The 24,724-nt window shown below is 38.8% G+C and overlaps 1 protein-coding gene across 3 annotated transcripts in view; it reads left to right on the top strand.

Moving 5' to 3' along the window:
• PRDM2 (PR/SET domain 2) overlaps nt 1-24,724 on the top strand; it is a gene marked incomplete at its 3' end in the record, with an annotated part of 120,018 nt that overhangs the window by 21,102 nt on the left and 74,192 nt on the right. For all 3 annotated transcript variants that reach the window (XM_084651387.1, XM_084651388.1, XM_084651391.1), the window contains 3 exons: nt 8,595-8,712; nt 12,907-13,010; nt 22,688-22,840. In XM_084651387.1, the coding sequence (XP_084507513.1) occupies nt 8,595-8,712; nt 12,907-13,010; nt 22,688-22,840 (375 nt within the window). The remainder of the gene's footprint in view (nt 1-8,594; nt 8,713-12,906; nt 13,011-22,687; nt 22,841-24,724) is intronic.

Here is a 24,724-nt window from a genome sequence, read left to right as displayed (position 1 = left end):
CTCTTCCACCCCTTCAAATGCTTTTTGGTGTTGTTTTTTCTACCATTTTACCCCCTGTAAATTTGAATGCTAACAGCTCAGTATTTATCAGCAACTTCACATTAACAAGTGTAAAAAGCAGTAATGAAGCTGATTAGTCATTCTGTTATTCAGTGAGTGCTAGCTTTCTTGAAGTATTCAAGTGGTGGACTCTGAGGAAAACGTTAAAACAATACCCACTGTTTTAGGATTTCTCTTTTACTCTTTCAGGCTGGTTCTATCCAGATGTCTGTTAACATTGCTTGTAGCACATGCACTTATATAGTAGCCCCATAAAATATCCCAGAGGTAAACTAATTTCTTTTATAGCAAAAGTTATTTGAATGCGTTTCTTCAAAGTCTATGAGAAGTGACTGAAACCATAGTATTTCTGGATTATGTTTATGCAACTGCATTCAAGTTGCAAATAAATGGAGTTGCATTGATTTTAACTGAGAACAGCGTTTGGTCCATTGTTTAGTGTATTGAATAGTGTATTTGGTTACTTATTAAGAGTTTTGTTTTGGAGGTGTAAATCTACTGTCATGAACCGGGCCATTGTCAATGCTCTTGAACAAATGATTTGTGAATTCCGTTAGTACAGTGGAGGTGGAATTCAAACTGCTATGTTAAATCACTTTTAGATGCTAATCTCTTTGATTTATGTAAGTAGAAGTAAATTTAGGTACTGATTTGTATTTTAATACCTGCAGGTACATGCAGGTTACATGTTCTGTTACATGCTCGGACTGTTCTGAAGTTTTTGAGGGTGAAGGGTAGTGCTAGTATTTAGGGACGAATTTCTGACAGACCTAAGTGGATAATCTAGTAAAATGCTATACAATTTTGTCCAAATTAATTGACTCTCTACTATTTATTTTTAGAAATAGAGTAGTGAGAGATTACATAGTTAAATGGGGATTAACATTTTTAAAATGAGCAGTATTGGGAACATGTCCTGGTCTGCTAACATCTTCTGGCCCTGACATACTGGGAAGAATCAGACCTTAAAATTACATAATTCTGATTACGATCTTTCATGTATTCTAGAAGACACTTACTAGCCACAGACTAATATGAAAAATAAAATGAGGGGTCACTAATAAAGTCCATGTGCAATACCCCCGTGCGAAGCCCAATCCGACTTGTCTCAGATACTGGGAATGGGAAAAAAGTGCTGGAATTCCAGGCACCATGCTCTGTCAGCTCAGGTGCCTTCTGCTTCTATATTTGTTTAAGGCTAGTAAGTGTCTGAAAGTCACAAAACGTCCCCATTATTCCTGCCTTTCTCTGCCTGCTGAAAGAGGAAAGTAACCTTTTCTCTTCCTCCACGGACTTCTAGCTGCTGGAGGTTAGGAAGTATGGTAGTCTCTACCCATCCCCTGACCTCTTGGCTGCTATGCATAGCAGGGGATCCCTGCCATTCTACATCTTCCATAGTTTCCAATTTTTAGGTCATCCTCCTCTGTGTACGTGTCTTTGCAGCTGTTCCAGGCTTACTGAAGCACAATGCAGTAAAATTGGTATGACCACAGTATTGTCATTTTCTGTCTGCTGCTGCTTGGGAATGCTGTAGTAGTGGCAGAGACACTGAAATGGTCTTTCTGAACTCAAGAAACAGCACTGTATCATTTCATATTCGGCAAATCACAAACATGAGGGCTAGAAAGTAAAATACTTTTAAATAAAAGCCTAAAATAAGCAAAAACCATTGGTTAGAGCTTGCCCACTTACTGTGCAAAGCTTCCCAACTCACTTCTGCTGAGAAGGTGAGTGGATTTACAAAATCCTGTGCATGTTTGTGCTATACTTGTACATAAATGGGGGGGGGGGAGGAAGAAGGAGGAAATTGTTAACATGTCTTCAAACAGTGGAAACTTCAAATAATTGTAGCCGTCGTGGGCTGCTACATCCAGCAGTGCTTCAAAAAGGATGTATAATTCAGTAACCACTAACAGGAAAAAATACACATATTCCACTTTTTTTACTAATTAATAAATTTATTGAAGACTGATGTGGCTAACTACTATAATCCTGACCTGAAATTTTTTCAAATGATGTTTAGCTGACTGCTAAATGCTGCCAACCTATGTTTATCATTTTTAAAGAAATGGTTCTTCAGCGTCCTGTTACGATGGTGAGTATTTGTTTTACCTGGCATTCTTCTAATTCATATTTTTAACTATAATAGTGGGCTGGACATATTAGACTAATCCTGTGTAATTCTTTTCCAGCTTCACTGAGTAACATAGTCTGTTTGGGAGAGAGATTCCCCTGGATTTGTAATCACTGAGTATGAGGCTCTGTCAAGGATACATACCTTTGAAGAAAAAGAAATTGCTATATTTACCTGTAATAGGAGTACTCTGAAGGTCATTTCCTCTGTACATCTACATTTTCCCTCCTAGCTCCCCATGAGTTAGGTGTTTTTTTTTATTCCTTTGATACTTATAAAAGTTCTGTTGAAAAGCAACTGGCAGTTAATGGCTGAGATGTGCTATGTATATTTATATATCCATCCGCCTGGGCATGAGGCATGTGCGTGGACTGCCTCACTGTCAGAGGATGTTAAACTACACTGTGCTAGCCAGTCAGCTTTCAAGGTCATGAGACCCCAAGAGTACAGATTTATAGTGGAACCTTCCTTTAGAGAATTGCGTTTACAGGTAGGTAATTTTCCCTTTAAAATTGCTAATGAGCCAAAGTCTGAATTTTTTATATAGACTACTTACTACATTTAGATAAAAATATTTTTTGGTCTTGAGCCTCCAACCCTCTTCTTGGTTGGAGCATTAAAATATGGTCAGAACAGGCATTCAAAAACCAGTTACTATATAGTTTCACAGGGCATTGCAAAGAACAGAGAAAGTAGAAAATGACCCTCTTTACATGCATTAAAATATTTACTCTTACATTTCTGCTTTTTAAATGAAACTTCAAATCTGAGATTGGTGTTTTTATTTTAAGTGTTCGGAACTCAAATCATATTAATAATGTGTTAGTAAACATGTCTGATTTCAGCAGATCTTGCTTATGCTGCGTGTGTGGATAAGTATACATACAGACACACACAGGTTCATGATACAACAAATACGAGAATTTTTAACTTATTTTAGTACTTAAGTGCGCTATGGTGCAGGGCAAGCCTCTCTTTTTACTGATTTTTTTTTGTATGGAATAAAAAAATGGCAAAAAGCCAATGTGTTAAACTACTGGAAAAAAGTATCTAGTGACTCCTGCTGATGAGTCAAAACAAGTTTAAAACAACCTGATGGTGCAGGCCTCTCTTTGATACATTAATGCTTAGAGTTGATTGACAGCAGTGGAAGTTTTATTTTAGTACCTGTTAGGCAGTAGACATTTTGGGGTGTACTCTTTAAACTGCTGGATCAGTGTTGAAACTTTACTGGTTTTATTTAGCACTTGGCCACACAAGTCTCAAATGTTTAAATACACAGCTATCACAGTAAATATATAGAAAATGGTATACCTTAGCCTTATTTACTGTCATATGTTTTGGTGTTTGAATCTTAATATTGCATATTTTTGGAGCTACAAGGTTAGTTGTAGATAGGAATAGTTCCAGTAGTCCCCCCCAGCACTCCTGCAGGGGGTGCTATATGTTTTGGCTTTTGTAAATTTCCTGGATGAAAGCCTGCCTTTCATTTTGATGCCTTGCTGGTCCAAGTCATTGTATTTTGCAGAATGCAAGTGAACCTTCCCAATGTCTTTTATCAAGTTGAATTGTGCAGCATACATCATGCTTGGAGCAAAATGGTATGGACTGGCAGGGAAAGGCATATGGAGAAAGAAGCAATCTGCAGTGCCTTTTGTGAAGTGTCCTTAAAGAGACACCATCAACTTAAAAAAAATCACCTTATTCTGAATTTTTTTAGTTACTACAGTAGAACCTCAGAGTTACGAACTGACCAATCAGCTACACACCTCATTTGGAACAGGAAGTATGCAATCAGGCAGCAGCAGAGACCCGGGGGGGGGGGGGGAAGCAAATACAGTACAGTACTGTGTTAAACGTAAGCTACTAAAAAAATAAAGGGAAAGCAGCATTTTTCTTCTGCATGGTAAAGTTTCAAAGCTGTATTAAGTCAATGTTCAGTTGTAAACTTTTGAAAGAACCACCATAACGTTTTGTTCCTAGTTACAAACATTTCCAAGTTACGAACAACCTCCATTTCCGAGGTGTTCATAATTCTCGGGTTCTACTGTATTGATACGAGTAATACCAATGATTACAATAAAGAGAAACATTTTCCACTACTTTTCAATTTCCTCTGTGCACTTCACAGCACTTTCTTTTGTAGTCAGTTTCACTGTTTGTCGTGTATAAATGACTTCCTCCTGTTTGCGTTTGTTTTCCACACAACAGATGAGAAGAAAAACTTATAAAATTTAAGCAATATGATTGCAAAAATTGACAGGGAGATTCAGGGTATGGTGTGGTACCTGAAACTACTTCTTTGGTTTTTTTGTTTTAAATTGAATAGATTTCAACGTAATGTCCCTTAAAAAATCTGCATCTATCATAGTGGGTTTTTTTCCTATTTGGGGTTTCTGGATGCTACTGTAATACAAATAATAAATAAGCAGGCTAATCATCACTCTAATCACTCTACTTGCATGTTGCATCTCTTTTCCTGTCTCTTTTCTTATGTCCTGTCTTTTTTTATTTTTAAGCTCTTTCGGACCAGAGGAACATGTGGTGGGAAAGCACTTACCACACTGTGTGGCTATTACCACAATACAAATAGTAAATATTTATCCAGTAGATCGCATAGCCCAGCCAACTTGTGACACATTCTTCAACACAATATCATTACCATCTCTTGGTATCTTTTGACTCATTATATCCTAAACATAACTCTCAGTTATGAAAAGCTATTTGTAAATCTGTAAACAAAAGTAAAATAGGATATATTTTCTTTAGCCATGTTTTTCACTTACACTGTCAATTTATGATGAAGATAGGTGAATTACAGGCCAGACATTTGAGGCAGATCCAGCAATCCTGTGTAAAACTACTCTCCTGTTGAGGAAAATTAGTTTTACTAACCTCAGCTGAAGCCAGCTTATTGTTACGGCCCTACCGAATTCATGGTCCATTTTGTTCAATTTCACAGTCATAGAATTTTAAAAATCATAAATTTCATGATTCAGCTATTTAAATCTGAAATTTCACAGTGTTGTCATTGTAGCAGTCCTGACGCAAAAAGGAGTTTGGGCGGGGTGGTGAGGGTTCACAAGATTATTCTGTACTCTTACTTCTGCGCTGCTGCTGCCTTCAGAGCTGGGCAGCTGGTGGCTGCTGGCCAGGAGCCCAGCTCTGAAGGCAGAACCGATGCCAGCAGCAGCACAAAAGTAAAGAGGGCATGGTATGGTATTGCCACCTTACTTCTATGTTCCCCCCTGCAGAGCTGGGCCCTCAGTCAGCAGCTGCCACTCTGCGGCCACCCAGCTCTGAAGGCAGCAGCGTAGAGGTAAGTGTGGCATAGTATGGTATTGCCACTCTTACTTCTGTGCTGCTGCTGGCTGGGTGCTGCCTTCAGAGCTGGGCACCTGGCCAACAGCTGCTGCTCTCCAGCCACCCAGCTTTGAAGTACAGAAGTAAGGGAGGCAATACCGTGACAGCCCCCAACCCCCACAAATAACCCTGCAACTCTTCCCCCCCCCCCCCGGCAACTCCCTTTTGGGTCAGGACCTGCAATTTGAGAAATGCTGGTCTCCCCCATGATATCTGTATAGTATAGGGTAAAAGCACTCAAAAGACCAGATTTCATGGGGGAGAGACCAGATTTCAGGGTCCATGACACATTTTTCATGGCTGTGAATTTGGTAGGGCCCTACTTATTGTGGATCGTAATGGAGTAGATGTGTTCCTAATTCCCCACAAACTTATTTAATCTGGATTCATTTTTCTCAAAAATCATCACAGTGCTAGGCTGTAAGAATCAAATTAACAGCAGACATATGTTAAGGGAGTAGATGATCAGCTGCTCTTCATTTCTTAAGCATAGATTTCATTTTTTTTAAGGCAAACAAGATAGCTTAAGAAGTTTCAGCAGTGCTTTGAGAATAGTTAATGTAAATAAATGGTTAATTTAATGGTGACTGAATCTGTTTTAATATAGAGTCCAAGTGGGCACAATACCACCAGTCCCGTGGCTTTCTCAGGTTTGTATTGTCTTTTGGGTACCTAACAGGTAAAATACATTCTCCATCAGCGTGGCTTTATAATATACAACTGTTCTGGCTGTATTGCTGATACTAATTTGAATTAATGTACTTAGCACAGCAGCTGACCAGCTTCCATAGTTACCTTTGCTGACTTACAGGGTTGTGCTGTATCATTTGTACAGATGAAAATAGTGCCTTCCCTGAAGAGCTCACAGTCTAACATGACTCCTTTGTCAACTTTCTTCAAATATTCAAAGCTCAAAATAAAAATATTGAACTACCAAGTAAAGTCATATTAAACTTAAAACATGCTGCACCTGAAGAGTAAATCTCAACATGCACTTGCTTGCCTTACTCAATTAGCTTCCTTGGTCAAGGGTCAAATATTTAAAAAATGCACTTCGCTACTAAAACACGATTTCTTCTTTTTAAAACCTGTTCGGTGTCCGTTGTCATGTACTCGGTCAAGGAGGATAGGCCACTGGGTCAACAATTACCTACCATTTTATTCTCTGACTTGGGGCATGAATCTTTCTGTTTATATATGTCTTGGCTAACAGCTGTGATGCTGGCTTCTCTTACAGTTTAACACTTTTGAAAAAAAAATCCTAAAATTTAAAAAGCTTCCTTTTCTTACTGCTAATTTTTAAATTAGTTAAGTTCTGAATGCATCATTTGTAGCACTTCCTATAAATAAAGTTATGTATGCATGTTCTCTCTAAACTCTTTCAGTGACTTAAAACTTTCTTAGAATATTACCTCTGGGATGATATTTGCTTGGGATTTTTTTTAAACTAGAGCAAAAGTTGTGCAGCCATTATCCAGTTTGCAGAGTGTGGAAAAAACTACTTTTTTTAAATTAAAAAATTGTTTAGCAGACTTAGAACAACTCTAGCATCTCAACAGGAAGTTGCTGAAATTTGAAATTTCATAATGATGATAGTCTACAGGCAGTAAAACTCTTCATATACCAATGTTTATATCGACTCTGTTTACAAATGTATTCATCATGCTCTGATCCTGCAGTTGTTGGAGTGCAGGTGGACTCCTGTGCTTGTACAGAGTCCCATTAAAGGCAGTTGCAGGATTGGGGCTTTTATACACCACTTTTAAGTGTCCACAACTTTAAGAAGTGGGGGGGAATTAAGAACTGTGTCTAGCCATAGCAAACGTGACTTTGCCTGCTTATGCCTACACATTGCAACATGCAGGATATGCAAAGTTGCCTACAGTTCTGAGATCTCTTCATAACAATTTGACTGAGCCACTGTGAATTGAGAAGGGAATGTTATAGTGAACTGGAAGTTCTTAAGAATGCTGAAAACTAAACTTTTTGGAAAACGTTTTAAGGAGGAAGGGTGGACTCGTGGCTAAAACAGTGGATTGTGACTTAAGAGGTATGGGTTCAGTCCCAGTTCTGCTCTAGACTTCAGTTGTTACCTTCTTATATTGCTTTCCTTCAGAGGAAAAGAGGTACTCAGAGGGGCTGTATAAATAGCTGGACTCAGGAATCTTGACCAAATATTCAAACTTGTGTGCACCTGTGCCTAACTATGGATTTCAAATCCTACTTTGAACATTTTGTTTCTAATGTGTGGAATGCTTGTGTAATGTTCTTGTTTAAGATTGATTTATAATTCAGCTCAGTAGACCAGTTTTACCTGATTAATATATAAATTTGCACGGTTCTCAAAACATTAGCTGAACTAGAATGAAAAACGAGTTGATTTAGATCAATTGAATAATGGAAGAAATATAAAATACATTTTTTTCAAAGGCATAGAAAGAGCGCAACCCTTTTTTTGTTCCACTTTCTGCCTTTAATATGACTAATATAGCTACTATTAATAGCGATCAGGTAACCCACACCAACATTGACACGTATACCAAGTTCAGGCACATATGAGATTAAATATTTCTGAGATGGAAATTCTGAATTTTAAATAGAACACAAGGCTGAAGTAAGTGGCAAATGGCCTGTGGGATATAAACAAACCTAAATTACATTTGCTTGCCAAGTAGTGATCATAGACAAAATACATGCATCGACTTGTCAGTATCAAACATGAGCATAGAATGGCTGGAACAAAGCAGGAAGATTCTCAAAGGAACAACTGGGTACACTTCTCACTAGGAGATTTTTTTTAACATGATTTTAGAACTCTCTACAAAAGTATAAACAAGTGTGATGGGCGTACCAAAGAACCTGCAATGCCTTCATGTGGAAGACATTTGCAATATTGAATCCCGGGTTGAAATCCCAAATTAAAATTTCACTTTCATTTTGTCACCAGTTTTTCTAGCTTGTATGGATTGATCATCTGTTGTGCTAAAATGTTTTTCTTTCATCATGGTCATGGCGCTTCTGTTTTTTTGACTTGTAGAACACAACTGAATCTGCAGGAGCAGCTGAGACCTTGGCCGATGTACCTGAACATGTGCTTAAAGGACTTCCTGAGGAAGTGAGGCTTTTCCCATCTGCTGTTGACAAGACACGGCTTGGTAAGTGCTGTAACTGTGAAGAGATAAAGGAGAAATTAGAGAACAAAAATACCGCATTCTGGCAGCTATAGAAAGTGAAGCATTAAAGTAACAAAGAAATGGTGCAGTCAGCGTGAGTTTCCCCATTCCTCAAAGAAAAAAACAAACGGGAAGGAAACTAAAATGGGGTGGGAAGTTAAAATAAAACAAAGCTTGAATTATGAAAATGCTTGTTAAAGACAAATATTGCAATTGTGTAGCAATGAGATTTTGAGTTTGTAGTGGAAAAAAGCCTTTTTTTATGCTTGCTTGTTCTCCTGCATCGTGCATTTTTATCAGATCAGAAGTGATGTTTAATAGGTATCTAGTGTTCCACCAGTTAAACTTGCGCTGGAAAATTCTTCATAATCTAGAGTTATGATTTTCCTCTCTGTTGCTTGTGAGTCCTTCTCCACAGTCTCCCTATTGGACACTTTCTACTTGTACCACTGGTTTTTACATAGGAACTCAGATAAGTTTTTCACTTTTATTGTAACAACTTGGTTCCCAGATGGAGAGTAAAAGCAGACTTCTGTTGAGCTTATGATGAATGATCCACAGTGACCTGGCTAGCAAGGTCTCAGTGAGAATGATCTGTCACTGCATTTCTTCCACAGACCATGCTTGTCTGCACTGAATTGAACATCAGAATATGAATTGGAGTTAAACTTGAGCTTTTTGCTTCTTAGCTTTATTAAGAAATACTGTTACATCACTAGGCTGAATCTCCTTCACTCACTGCTCGTTTACCTGCTCCACAGCTTAATTTTTTGCTGGTAGTTCTGTGCAGTCATCTTGCAGTTTCCATTCAGATCCCTTTCTTGCTCTCTGATGATCACAATCACAGCTCTTTGACTTCAGCCTGCAAGGAGGGATTCACTGCAGACCTGGAAAATACCACACAAGACTGGCTTCCTTATAAGTAGGGGCATAGCGAGCAGATCGAGGGACGTGATCGTCCCCCTCTATTCAACATTGGTGAGGCCTCATCTGGAGTACTGTGTCCAGTTTTGGGCCCCACACTTCAAGAAGGATGTGGATAAATTGGAGAGAGTTCAGCGGAGGGCAACAAAAATGATTAGGGAACACATGAGTTATGAGGAGAGGCTGAGGGAGCTGGGATTGTTTAGCCTGCAGAAGAGAAGAATGAGGGGGGATTTGATAGCTGCTTTCAACTACCTGAAAGGGGGTTCCAAAGAGGATGGCTCTAGACTGTTCTCAATGGTAGCAGATGACAGAATGAGGAGTAATGGTCTCAAGTTGCAGTGGGGGAGGTTTAGATTGGATATTAGGAAAAACTTTTTCACTAAGAGGGTGGTGAAACACTGGAATGCGTTACCTAGGGAGGTGGTAGAATCTCCTTCCTTAGAGGTTTTTAAGGTCAGGCTTGACAAAGCCCTGGCTGGGATGATTTAACTGGGAATTGGTCCTGCTTTGAGCAGGGGGTTGGACTAGATGACCTTCTGGGGTCCCTTCCAACCCTGATATTCTATGATTCCTTGCCACAGATATTTTCCATGATATGGCATAAAACATGCAGTCTCCTTGGATATTCAGCAGCTGGTAGAGTACAATGGAGAAGTGTTTTGAGAGAGGGCAAATTTGATAGTAGAAATACTTCACCGTGCAGTTGCACTAATGCCTTTCAAAGAGGTAAAGTTTCCATTATTAGCTTTGATGGAGCTTGTTCTATAGGGTAGGGAATTTGTGCAGAAAGCTAGCAGCTTGAGAGAGAATTTGAAATGTAATTGGAAATGAAAGACTTCTGTACCAATTAGATTGTAAGCTGTTTGGATCAGAGACAGCGCTTTCCAATAGGACCCTGATCCTAATAGAGGCTACGAAGTACAGCAGTACAAATAATAAATAATGCTTTGGACTGATTAAGTGACCTGTTGATCTTTAAAGTACAAGAGGACTTTTTATGATAACCTGCTAATAGAAAAATATTAGAATCCATTTTGAAGACTCTTGCTTTTCCAATCTGAGACAAGGAAATACATTGCTGAAAATATAAACAAGGTCTAATTAGAAATGTCACGCCTTGAGTTGTGTTAGATGTAGGGGGAAAAAACATAGAAACTTTCATTGGTTATGAAGGTTATATAAGTGTTCACTGAAAATGAAAAGTTTGGTAAAAGTATTTTTAAAGCAAGTATTAAATTGTCAATGAAATCAAAATGTTTTATCTTTGTAGACCAACAGACATGTACCTACCAGAGGTTAATTGTCTGTGCATGGAGCTTGTCTTTTAATTCTAGTGAAGGATGGATGGTTTTAAGAATTAAAGTTGCGTGAAACACATAAGTTTTGTGTGTCCATATATAATTAATTTTCTTATTATAAAACATGAACCTTTACTTACAATTTGACAGCTTTTCAGAGTAAGATGTTTTGAAAAGATCAAAGTTCTGTTAAGGTTTGTGGATAATAAGTTAAGGGCCGAACATGTAGATTTTGAACAAATCTTAATTAAATTTTCTCTTTAGATATACTATTAAATACCACCTAAGAACTTCTGTATGCATTTCATTTGCCTTTCTTCTATTATTGTATGTAAAGCAGGTGAAAATGCATTTTTCCTACAACTGTCCTCCAATAACTTCATAAGTTGTTCTTGAACAAGTTAAACAACCCTACATAGTAGCTGACATATGGGTCTTTACTAACTATATTAAAAAAAAAAAAAAGACACCAAGATAATATAGTGAGGCAGCAGTTCTCAACCAGGGGTTCAGGGCCCCCTAGGGGGCCTTGAGCAGGTTTCAGGGGGGCCACCAAGCAGGGCTAGCATTAAACTCGCTGGGGCCCAGGGCAGAAAGCCGAAGCCCCAGTCCCTGAGACCTGCCACCCAGGGCTGAAGCTGAAGCCTGAGCAATGTAGCTTCGTGGGGGCCCCTATGGTATGGGGCCCCAGGTAATGCCCTGCTTGCTATCCCCTAATGCCAGAACTGGCTTTTATGTGCAGAAAACCAGTTATTGTGACACAGGTGGGCCATGGAGGTTTTATAGCATGTTGGGGGTGTGTGTGTGGGGGCAGGGGTGGGAGCACTCAAAGAAAAAGTTTGAGAACCTCTGTAGTAAGGTATTGTGAATATGATCAGATAAACAGGAGGGATTGGAGAGATCACCTTTACCTTACTGTATAAAGATTGGGATAATGGATACAAGATAAAACGGGAAAATGCCTGAGTTCAGTATATGGTACTAAATAGAGAGTTATCTTCCTTTCCCTTTTGTCAGTTGTACATTAAAAAACGGGGATAAATTATTGTAGTGTAATTCCAAAGTTCATTCCACTGATGTCAGTGTAGTTGCTTTAGATTTTCACTGGTGTAATTGTATGCAGAATTTGACTTTATATCTATAACAAAGATAGCATTTGGTTTTTATTCTGAACTGGTCTGAGACAATGGAGGTTGTTGCAAGGGTGTGTGGGCTGTCTGTATATCATCAGCTGAATAGTGTGCTTAACTGAAACAGTGCAGAAAATGGTTTGACAAACCGTTTGTGTAGCTTTATAGAAACTTACCATAAAATCGTGCATACAGCAGTATGGGGATTCAATGCTTTTACCTGATGACGTGATACGAAGGATTCAGAACAAAATTTTTCAGATAAGTACTATTTTTCATCGTTCTGAAATAGATTCTGCAATTCTGCCTACATTACAAATTCTGTTGCTTTAATGAGATAGAGATGATATCATGCTGGGAGGGTGGGGTTCAGAATATCGCCTCTTTTGCTTCATTTCCTTCATAAGACCACCTCTTGTCCTCTTCACCATCCCAACAGTTGATCAGTTAGGACATTCCAGCTAGTAGTCTCCAGATTTGAACTCTGGTCAGGTAGAGATGCTGTTCTCATTTGTAAGTAAGGAAACTGGTCTGTAATTCTCTTGCCATTTCTTTGGTTCAGCAAATATGGAGTTTATTCATCTGTAAGGTCTATAAATTTACTCAAGTCTTTCATGGGTAAGTTTCTTTTCTGGGCTCATAGTTGGCTTTGTAAGTTGACTTTGAGTAAATTTTTATTTCTTTTGTATTCTTTTGGTATTGCAAATGCTCCCTGAAAATAGTTGCATGTATTTTGATAATTTATGAAATTTGAAATGTTTAAGAAAGCTATTTGTCAGAAATAAAGTAGACTAATTACAGTTACTGATTTAACTCTCCAGGTGTCTGGGCAACAAAGTCAATTTTAAAAGGCAAAAAATTCGGACCATTTGTTGGTGACAAGAAAAAAAGATCCCAAGTTAAGAGCAATGTTTACATGTGGGAGGTAAGAAACAGCTGGTAAAGGAAGTAGCCAGCTATAGTTAAGTGATTATTTTCTATTTGACATTTAATTTTTTCCCAGACGTTATAGATATTGATCATTGTGTATGATTATTTAAATCAGAACTATTTCCTTTTCAGAAAATATAGTTAGTTGAAACTACAGATCAGACTGTGCAATTGTTTTGAATTACACAGCTAAAACCCTGCCATTGTCATTGATAAAATATTAAGTAGATGTTTTGTAAAGCAATATGAAGTATGTTAAGCACTGCTACTTGGCCCCAACTTCCTGCAAACATGGTCTTTTGCTGATCAGGCTTGGCTTCAGATGGCTTGATCCTGCAAGGTATTGCACTTCTTCACGAGAGCTGAGTACCCTCAACTCTCACTGAAGTCAGTGGAAGTGAAAGGAGCTTCGCATCTCTCAGGAGGGGTTTGGCACCTCACATGATTTCTCTTACAGCATAAAACATTTACTTGCAATTTTCAGGAAAACTCAACTACTGAAGTACCATCTGTGCAGCTCCATTTTGACATTTGTCAAAGCAGTATGATCAGACTTGTTTTGAAATTATATAAATGCGTAAAAAGGAGGAAGCACTTGTCACTGTAAATAAAATAGCATAACTACAAAATCCTATTATTTTAGACAAATCAGTATTTTTAAAATGTATATTTGACATTTAACACTTTTCTCCAAGTAAATGCAGCATATGCAGCTTAAATGGGATAAAGCCGTGTTACGTTATTTTTTTGCTGCTCCATTTATTCTAATATTTCTAATATCTGTAAATTTGAAATCTGTTTTAGAACTGCAGAACGGCTTTTTTGTCAAAAACAAATAGCGAAATCCAGCATAGTCTTGCAGCCTGAAGGAAGAATATCACAAAATACTCCAGTCTTGTAAAAATCAGAATACCTTGATTCAATGTGTTTAAACTGTATATCTGTTCCTTTGATAATAAATTATACTGGTGCACAAATGCTGTGCTATGGAAGAATACCTATGGATAAAAACATCATAGAATGCTTTACAGACCATTAGTCTGAGTAGCAATTTACACCGTAAGAATAGACATACTGGGTCAGACCAATGGTCCATCTAGCCCAGTATCCCATCTTTTAACAGTGGCTAATGCCAGATATTTCAGAGGGAATGAACTGAACAGGGAAATTGAGTGATCCATCCCTTGTTGTGCAATCCTACCTTGGCAGTCAGAGGCTAAGGGACATCAAGAGTATGGGGTTGTGTCCCTAACCGTCTTGGCTAACAGCCATTGATGTACCTATCCTCCATGAGCTTATCTAAGGATTTCATTTTTGATTCCTGTTAGTTTGGACCTTCACAACATCCCCTGGTAATGAGAAATAATGTTTATCATTGTACAAAAAAGAATTAATTTGAACACTATGTAACTTAAAGCACAGACCTCAGACGTGTGTGGCTGTCTTCATGTAATGTATCACATAGTACTTTCAGAAGAACTCAGATATTTGTACAACAGGATGTAGAGGAATTTAAAGAATTCCAAATTTTAAATCATCTTTCATTTGAAGATAATGTAGCAGTGTATAGAATATTTAGAGTGCACATTTCTGTGCTCGTTTGTTTCACCATTTTGGGTAAATGTGACTAAAAGCTATCTTCATTTCAAATCCCTCTGTCTTCATGAAGGTGATAATTTAGGGACTTGTAATAGATCTATTAATAGATAGTAGGAAGTAATACGATCATTGAAAGGTGTGGATGGGTCCATGGGAGGCATTAAAAGTATATTTGTTGGAGAAAAGCTACCTTGAAATTTTAGACTAGTGGGCAAACTGGAAAGTAGGAACAGCAATTTTAAAGTATAATATGCAGCTGTAATCTCTCAATAGTAACGCTGAGAATTTATTAAACAATGAACAATAGAAATCCATGCTAAAAGTAAACCTAGGCTCTGAAAAGAGATTTTTCTGTTTAGTAATTTGGTGACTGTACAAAGGATTAAAATACAATATGGAAATCTGTAATCTTCCCCAGAGTCTCAAGGTAAGAGGTAGATCTACAACATGAATACCTTCTGTAGGAAACTTAGTGGTGGGAAATTACCAGATAGGCACTGTAGCTCCATTAAAAGCCATTCTGTTTGCTATAACAGTCTTACATACTAAAATTATTTTAGGGGACACTTTGGTTTGTTCGTTTTTCAAGTAGTTCATAACTATTCAAGTCTGAGTTTCATTTTGGCAAGAAGACCGAGTTAAGACTGCTGTAGAGGGAAAGGGTAAGAAACAGTTCATTGTACTGCCCTAAAGAGTTTATAAACTGGTTAGACTGCAACGCGTGGGTGTTACAAACAAACTGAAAGAGTTGAGGGGAGGCTGGGTAACAGTGATAGTAACACATTATTTAATAGACATGCTATGTGCACATTTTACAGATTTCAAGAAACAGATTTTAATGATATCTGTTGGCCACCTGCCAACAGTAATCCCTGTTGGCCACCTGCCTAATAAAATAAAACAAACTATGAAGCACTGTGTACACACACACACACACACACACACACACACACATCAAGCTAGTTGTTGAACCCTGGCACAGAAATGGACCTAGAATGGTAATTTCCCATAAAAGCAAACTAACAGCCAGTAAAATAAGAATCAAAATAATTCAAGCAGAATGCCTGATAAGCCATCAAGTGCCTCTAGACATTACAAGAGGATACTACAATGCAGTGCATCTCAGGCTTAGATCTAGTACAAGTACATATAACAAGATGAAATCAGTCAGGTAAATTATTTACCTCAGCTGCACGTTTTTTTTTCTCTGTAGTGCATAGTGAAAGTTCATACAGCAAAAACCTCTTACACCAAGTAAATTACCAATTCTATTTGACAATTACATCTTGTATTAATTTGATGTTTCTGAACCACTTGTTGTAAAGTGATCTGCTTTGCAATGCAGGTAATAAAAGGGTTGAGGGGTCAGTTACAGCTTGCTTTAGTACTGGTTTAGCAGTTGAAAAATGTAGGCTGAAAAGAGATTTGTAATCTGCAGCAGTTCGCCCCCAGACTCATATTTACCAACTCTCTCACATCTGAAAACCATTTTAGCATCTTAACTCGAACAAGGTAAATTGTGAAAGAGGGTGCTGCTCAGTAGTGGATCTTTAAGAAAGAAACTAAAGTAGTCTGGAGAAAGGGTGAGACCCTTGAAGTCAGTATCTCCACCTAGTTAATAATTAGCAAACTTCAGGTGAAGTGGGCATTTCTGAATCAGCTCTGTATGGTATAGTTCTGTGTTTGTATGCTCAGAGCCTGGTTGAAGAAAGATTGTACATGTTTTCCTTTCTTGGAGGAGAAGGCAGCTAAAAGGAGTGTGGTGGCATTACTAGAAAACCCATGGAAGAACAGCTATCTGCTGATGAGCCCAGAATTTGAGGCATGTTGTGCCAAGCCATCTAGATCCTGTCCAGCAGGAATTATGTTTAGTCACAGCATCCTAGAGAGTTGCCAACGCTGTTTCCTTGCCCACTGTGGACAAGACTTAGTCAGCACAGTGAAGACTGGTTGAAATAATAAGTAATCTAGTTAGTTTGGCCATGCATTCCATATCTGCTAGGTCTTCCATTCTGGGATTGCACTCCCTAACAATGTTACATTGTGCTGCTCTTTCATTTCAACTACTCAGACTGTTTTTATAGTCCTGATCTGTGGAAGAGTTTACTTTCACAGATGTAAGGATTTGGTGAACTTACAAGCACACTCGTAGAAATCAGCTGATGAAATCTGAACACTTAACAAGGACAATGTTCACTCTTTTTCTATCTGTGGTATAATGAGAAGACTAACAAATGTGCAGAAATTTGTGGCAGATTTTGCTGGGATTTTACCCTCAGTCAACAAGTTTGTTCCAAACCAGCATGGTGTGGGCACCACAGAACTAATAAACTTTAGTAAATGGTCCCTGTTTTAATGAACTTTAGAGGTATACTTTCAAATGAAGATATGTAAAATATGGGGGAGGAACAAAAATGTATACTTCAAGTGTATCTGAACTAAACCTCAGAAATAATTCAAATGATGCAACATCATGCAGCAAAATGGAAGACTCAGGATGAAGTCTGGCTTTGGGTTTATCACTCAAGGTTTTGCAAAGATACTAGTTGACGCTTCAGCGTAAGCCAAAAGTCATAGAATCATAGAATATCAGGGTTGGAAGGGACCTCAGGAGGTCATCTAGTCCAACCCCCTGCTCAAAGCAGGACTGATCCCCGACTAAATCATCCCAGCCAGGGCTTTGTCAAGCCTGACCTTAAAAACTTCTGGGAAGGAGATTCCACCACCTCCCTAGGTAACACATTCCAGTGTTTCACCACCCTTGTAGTGAAAAAGTTTTTCCTAATATCCAACCTAAACCTGCCCCACTGCAACTTGAGACCATTACTCCTCGTTCTGTCATCTGCTACCACTGAGAACAGTCTAGAGCCGTCCTCTTTGGAACCCCCTTTCAGGTAGTTGAAAGCAGCTATCAAATCCCCCCTCATTCTTCTCTTCTGCAGGCTAAACAATCCCAGCTCCCTCAGCCTCTCCTCATAACTCATGTGTTCCAGTCCCCTAATCATTTTTGTTGCCCTTCGCTGGACTCTCTCCAATTTATCCACATCCTTCTTGAAGTGTGGGGCCCAAAACTGGACACAGTACTCCAGATGAGGCCTCACCAATGTCGAATAGAGGGGAACGATCACGTCCCTCGATCTGCTCGCTATGCCCCTACTTATACATCCCAAAATGCCATTGGCCTTCTTGGCAACAAGGGCACACTGCTGACTCATATCCAGCTTCTCGTCCACTGTCACCCCTAGGTCCTTTTCCGCAGAACTGCTGCCTAGCCATTCGGTCCCTAGTCTGTAGCTGTGCATTGGGTTCTTCCGTCCTAAGTGCAGGACCCTGCACTTATCCTTATTGAACCTCATCAGATTCCTTTTGGCCCAATCTTCCAATTGGTCTAGGTCCTTCTGTATCCTATCCTTCCCCTCCAGCGTATCTACCACTCCTCCCAGTTTAGTATCATCCGCAAATTTGCTGAGAGTGCAATCCACACCATCCTCCAGATCATTTATGAAGATATTGAATAAAACCGGCCCCAGGACCGACCCTTGGGGCACTCCACTTGATACCGGCTGCCAACTAGACATGGAGCCATTGATCACTACCCGTTGAGCCCGACAATCTAGCCAGCTTTCTACCCACCTTATAGTGCATTCATCCAGCCCATACTTCCTTAACTTGCTGACAAGAATACTATGGGAGACCGTGTCAAAAGCTTTGCTAAAGTCAAGAAACAATACATCCACTGCTTTCCCTTCATCCACAGAACCAGTAATCTCATCGTAAAAGGCGATTAGATTAGTCAGGCATGACCTTCCCTTGGTGAATCCATGCTGGCTGTTCCTGATCACTTTCCTTTCATGCAAGTGCTTCAGGATTGATTCTTTGAGGACCTGCTCCATGATTTTTCCAGGGATTGAGGTGAGGCTGACTGGCCTGTAGTTCCCAGGATCTTCCTTCTTCCCTTTTTTAAAGATTGGCACTACATTAGCCTTTTTCCAGTCATCCGGGACTTCCCCGGTTCGCCACGAGTTTTCAAAGATAATGGCCAGTGGCTCTGCAATCACAGCCGCCAATTCCTTCAGCACTCTCGGATGCAACTCGTCCGGCCCCATGGACTTGTGCACGTCCAGCTTTTCTAAATAGTCCCTAACCGCCTCTATCTCCACAGAGGGCTGGCCATCTCTTCCGCATTTTGTGATGCCCAGCGCAGCAGTCTGGGATAGCAGTCTGTTCACTGTGTAGCTTCCCCCTAGCCAAAGTATATTTGAAGCTGAAGAAAAGATGCCATATTGAAAATTTTAGAAATGTAGAAAGAGGATTGGCTCATTACTTACTATTTTTCACCCAATTTTTTTTTTTTTACCCCATCCACATCTTCCACTGTCTGTCTGTCTTGCTGACCTTATGTCTTTTACACGCTATATAGCCTTTGGAGCCAAGTCTGTCGCTTATTTATATACTTGTGCAGTGCTTAGCCTAATGGTGCCCTGATGTGGCAGAGACCTATAGGTGCTGCTGCAGTATACATAACTACCAGATAACACCTCATCATTCTTGCTAAATATATGGACAAACGAGTAGTTCTTACAATTCAGTTTACACTAAAACAATGCCATTTTCAAAAAAGCAGGTTTCAGTGAGCAGGTCTATGCTGTAGATAGGGCCCAGGTCATTTGTTTTATTTAAATGAAGACTAGACATTCCCTGGCTTTAACAAAAGGAAAACATTTTAACAAAGTTATGCCCCATTTCCAGGGGCAGCACAACTCTCGCCTCTGAAAAGGGGTTATTTTAAAATGCTCTTTGAATAGCAGAGTGGCATGGGCCTTGCACAGCACAGGTGCAGGCACTTTTGCCATTGTCATCTGACCCTATGCCTGGTAGACAATAGCACTTGCACTGTTGCTAGTATTGGGGGGAACTGTGCTGTGCTAAACGGTGCAAAATGCCAGGGCCGAAGAGAGCTTGGGGGTGGAGAAAAGACGTGTTACAATTCCTAAATAGACTGGAGAGGAGTAGAAGCAAATACTAAATTTAAACAAACTTCCAGAATCTGTCTGTACTTCTCCTTTCTTTTTCTATTCGTAGCAGGTGTGTGTAAATCTTTCCCCCGAAATTTCTATGTGAGCAGCCCCGTACTTGTACTCTACAATCCACTATATGTATCGAGGTAGGAAAAACAATTTTAAATAAAGATGTCTCCAGCTGCAAAAAGTGATTATTGCTGTGGTTTGGAAAGAATGTATGACAACTCATGATACCCTTATAGACATCTATCTTTGATTCAAATAGTAAATGTGGTAGGCATATATCTTGTCTTAAAAGCAAAGAGGATTTATATGTTGGCTGAAAACAGATCACTTGTCAGGGAACTGATTTTATTGCAAGCTGTCTTGATTAGTTAAAGATAATTAAATGGAGTACAACCCACCTGAAAACAATTTATACAGGATCTTGGAATATCAAACATTTCAAACCTGTAGCTGGATAAATTTTATAAAAACACTAAAGATCGCCTTCACACGGTAAAATGGTACTTTATCCACTGAAACAGATAAAAAGTAAATTATTTTAACTTCCAACTTTTCTGATGTTTACTTTTTTCAATCCATCAAATGGGGACAATAAAAGTTAATGCATAATGTAACGTTTAGTATACTTATTTAATCATTTAAAGAATTATTCCTTGAAGACTTGCCAAATTGATATAGTTAAATCGTTTTGTTAATTAACTTTAAATTTCTTAAAACAGTGTACCTTTAATTACTAATGTAGGTTTAATTTAAAACATTATGAACAGTACAATTTTATTCAGTTTATTTTAATTGCAAGTATTAGGATTTGTCTACACATGAAAGTAAATCCGGAATAAAGTGGAATGAGAATTTAAAGTAGATTAACATTTTCTGATGAATGCCATGTTCGTTTTAAGAACACTTTCACAGCAGATTTGACAAAACACAAAGAGGGCACCAATGTAAGATTTATAAAAATTGCTACAGCACTCAACCCAAGGTTTAAGAATCTGAAGTGCTGTGCAAAATTTGAGAGGGACGAGGTGTGAAGCACGCTTTCAGAAGTCTTAAAGAGCAACACTCTGATACAGAAACTACAGAATCTGAACCACCAAAAAAGAAAATCAACCTTCTGCCTCTTGCATCTGACTCAGATGATGAAAATGAATATGCATCGGTCCGCTCTGCTTTGGATTGTTATCGAGCAGCACCCGTCATCAGCATGAACACATGTCCTCTGGAATGGTGGTTGAAGCATGAAGAGACACATGAATCTTTAGCACATCTGGCACGTAAATATCTTGTGACACTGACTACAACAGTGCCATGCGAATGTCTGTTCTCACTTTCAGGTGACATTGTAAACAAGAAGCAGGCAGCATTATCTCATACAAATTGTAACCAAACTTGTTTCTCTGAGCAATTGGCTGAACAAGAGGTAGGACTGAGTGGACTTTAATCTCTAAAGATTTACATTGTTTTATTTTTGAATGCAGTTATTTTTTGTATATAGTTCTACATTTGTAAGTTCAATTTTCATGATAAAGAGATTGCGCTACAGTACTTGTAATGGGGGGATTGAAAAATACTATTTTTGTATTTTACAGTGCAAATATTTGTAATCAAAATACAAAGTGAGCACTGTATATTTTGTATTGTGTTGTAATTGAAATCAATGTAATTGAAAATGCAGAAAACATCCAAAAATATCCTTTTTAAAAGGTATTCTATTAACAGTGCGATTAATTTTTTTAATCATTTGACAGCCCTAATATTAATGCAACATAGATACATTCAACACTGAAGTATTTCACCAGTGGAATCACAGAACTGTTATAGGAAGAAAAGATGAGCACATTAGGTCAAATTGTAATGTACAATTCATTGCCAAAATAATAATGCACACAGCGATTACATAACCCTTTTGCAACTTTGTCAAATTAATTTTGATCTCTTAATTTCACAGTGAGAAATAGTTTTCTCTTCCTAGGGCAAGAGGTTCTTTTTACTTACACGCGTGCGTGCGCACACACTCTCACTCACTCTTTACCTACTTGTTCTTCTCTTGTCTACTCCACTTCTAGAGAAAGAGGGAAATCTAACAAACTACTTCAAACATTGATAATATAAAAGAACCAGTTACTGTATTAGCATGTAAGGATATACATAGACCTCAATCAGACATCCCAGTGCCGAGCATCTGCAAAGTACTGAAACAACATTTTCTGGATTAATATTTGGCTGGGAGGACACAATCAGTAATTTTGAATTTTAAAGGTTCATTTGGTTGTGTTCTGACTGCCAGCACTGGCCCAGGTGGGGCTATTTCAGAGTTCACAGTTATGTAATATGCTAAAAAGTCATATTTCCCAGTTTGACTTCCCATACTTTTACATCCACAGAACTGCAGGTACCTTATATAGCACATATTCTAGCAACTCACTGTAGGCACAGTCACAGAGTGTTAAGTGCTATAATATACGTCTCCAGTTACTTGCAAGCGCAATATCAGAGGAAAATATGCCAACTCAATCAAGTTACTAGTTCTTTGTCTGCAGTGCACCAAGCACTGTAACCTGAAGTAAACAGTATGCTCTGCATTTGAGAGGACTTACAAGTTTATAATTCTTTCTGACCTTTCCTAAGCCAATAGCTTCAAATAACTTGAAAGTGAATTCCTGGACCCACTGAAATCAATGAGATTTTTGCCATTAATTTTAGTGGGGCCAGAATTTCATCCCCTGTGTTTTAGGATTAATATGCCATTAATATTTAAGAGCCATTTAGTATAAACATCTCCCCACCCCTCAAAAATCAGTCAAATTCTATACAGGCTGAGGGAAAATGCGTGTACATTTCAGTTTTCCACACTCCCAGGGGTGAGGGGTGTTACCTGGTTTGGCAAATTTCAGTAAAATATTTAGTTTGTACCATTCTCATAAATCTTTTCATCAAGAAATGCCTTTCTGTCATAAATTATTGAAAGTATTCCTGTGTATTTAAGCATCTATATTTAAGGCTAATTCGGTTGCCCATGAGTAACTCATTCTTTTTTATTTCTAAGGTATATTACCCAAACTTGGGATGGATGTGTGTTGATGCAACTGATCCAAGGAAAGGAAATTGGCTGCGATATGTGAACTGGGCTCTTTCAGGAAAGGAGCAAAATCTATTCCCTTTGGAGATCAACAGGACCATTTACTACAAAACCTTAAAGGTAGCACTGTCCATTTGTGAAGTGTCGATGACTTTTTGGTATCCATTTCTTCCTTTTTCTTCAAGAACCTGTTTTATTTTTGTACTTTCTGTGATGGATTTGGGCCCTTTGGGGTGTCACCTGATGTGCTGGGGTGCCACTGAGTCAGCCTATTCTGCCAGCCTGGGTGCCCTTTACCTGGCTTTGCTGAGGTAGGCTCACAAGCCTCTTCCAACCAAGCACACAGGCAGGGCCACACCCAGCTGCACAGAGACAGAGATCAGCTCTGGAAAGATTCAGCCTTAGGGCTTGTTCCAACACTCTGGTGCCCACCCCTTTTAAGAGGTACAAACCCAGAGGCTTTATGAAATTCACTCCCTTCCTCAATGTGGAGGGAGATATGCACAACTTCTTGCCGCCCCGCCCCCTGCCATCTCTCCTGTTAGGAATTACAAAAATTGTGTTATATTATAAACAAGAAATAAGTTTATTAACTACAAAAGGGTGAATTTCAAGTGAATACAAGAGAAAACAGACAGAACAAAGCAGATTATTGAGCAAATAAACCAAAATACGCAAGCTAGGCTCAATATACTTAAGAAACAGGTTAAAAAATGTAAGTTCTCACCCTAAATGTTGTTTTAGGCAGGTTGCGAAGTTTCTGTGGTTCAGAGTTCCAATTACATTCCTTTTCAGACTGGACCCTTGTCTCAGTCTGGACTCTCCCCTTGCCTTCCTTTGAGGTAGCTGTAGCAGTCTTTCTTCTTTGGCAGACAGGCCATGGAGAGGAGTCGTCCCGTTTGCCTTCCTCCCACTCTTAAATAGGATTTACATAAGGCAGAAATCCTTTGTTTCCCAAACTTGTACCCCCCCACCCCCTTCCAGTGGAAAGTTCCAAGAAGTCCCCAGTAATGTTTAGTATCAGGTGACCAGACCACCTGACTCTGTAGTATCACATCATCCATGAGTCATTGGTAGTATGGAGCAGTCCACAGGAAGGCCAAGCCTTTTCACGGTCCATTGTCCTTGCTGATGAGCCATCAACCCTGTCTGGCTTGTCCATTGTCGTACCTGAAGTGTTATCAGTGGACATCACCCAAAGCAGTATAGTTGAAATACTACTTTGTCAATATAGTCAATATTCCTTATTTCAGAGACAGAAATAATACAGGCATACAAATTGGATAATTGCATTCAGTAAATCATAACCTTTTCAATGTCATCTCACATGAGCCATCTTGCGTAAAGTACATCTGTTACATCATATTCATATCATATGCATATTTTCATAAAGAATATGGAATGAAACGTCACACTTCCGATCTTAGAAACCAAATTCTTGAACAGTGAGAAAATGTACTTGAAATGTCAGTTCTAGCCATCCAAGGTGTGTCTTCTCTGTGAATAAAATTGCAAGCCACTATTACAAACTGAGATATGTATGAACGCTCTATTTTGTATTTGGGCTTGTTAATGGTTTGATACAGCACAACTGTCAATACTGAGCTATAGCAAGTGACTACTGGTGATCAGCATTTCTCAATTCCTAGGCATGCTCAAGGCACACAAATCATTACTCAGCACAACCTGCCTGCTTGAGATGGATCCTTTCAGACAATAACAAGAAATACATAGTTCCTATTGGTCTTTTAATCTTTTAATAAAAGATGTAGGCAGGGTCTGTATTTTACTCTTCTCCATTTTTTCATTTCATAATGCATGACTTTTGACAACTCTCATATCCCCAACTTAAAAAAAAAGAGAGAAAAAAAAAGGCAGAGCCCTGATGGCTTACATATATTTTAAAGAAGTTGAAAATACTGTGACCACAGTTTCATGAGATACACTTTGTTTCTCTGATTAAGGGAAGGATTAATCTACTAGCAATGCGCGTTGATAGCATTG

Source organism: Lepidochelys olivacea (assembly GCF_965140295.1).
Source record: "Lepidochelys olivacea isolate rLepOli2 genome assembly, chromosome: 18".
NCBI lineage: Eukaryota > Metazoa > Chordata > Testudines > Cheloniidae > Lepidochelys > Lepidochelys olivacea.
Note: the sequence above shows the minus strand (reverse complement) of the source record. Positions and strands in the feature narration are given on the sequence as shown.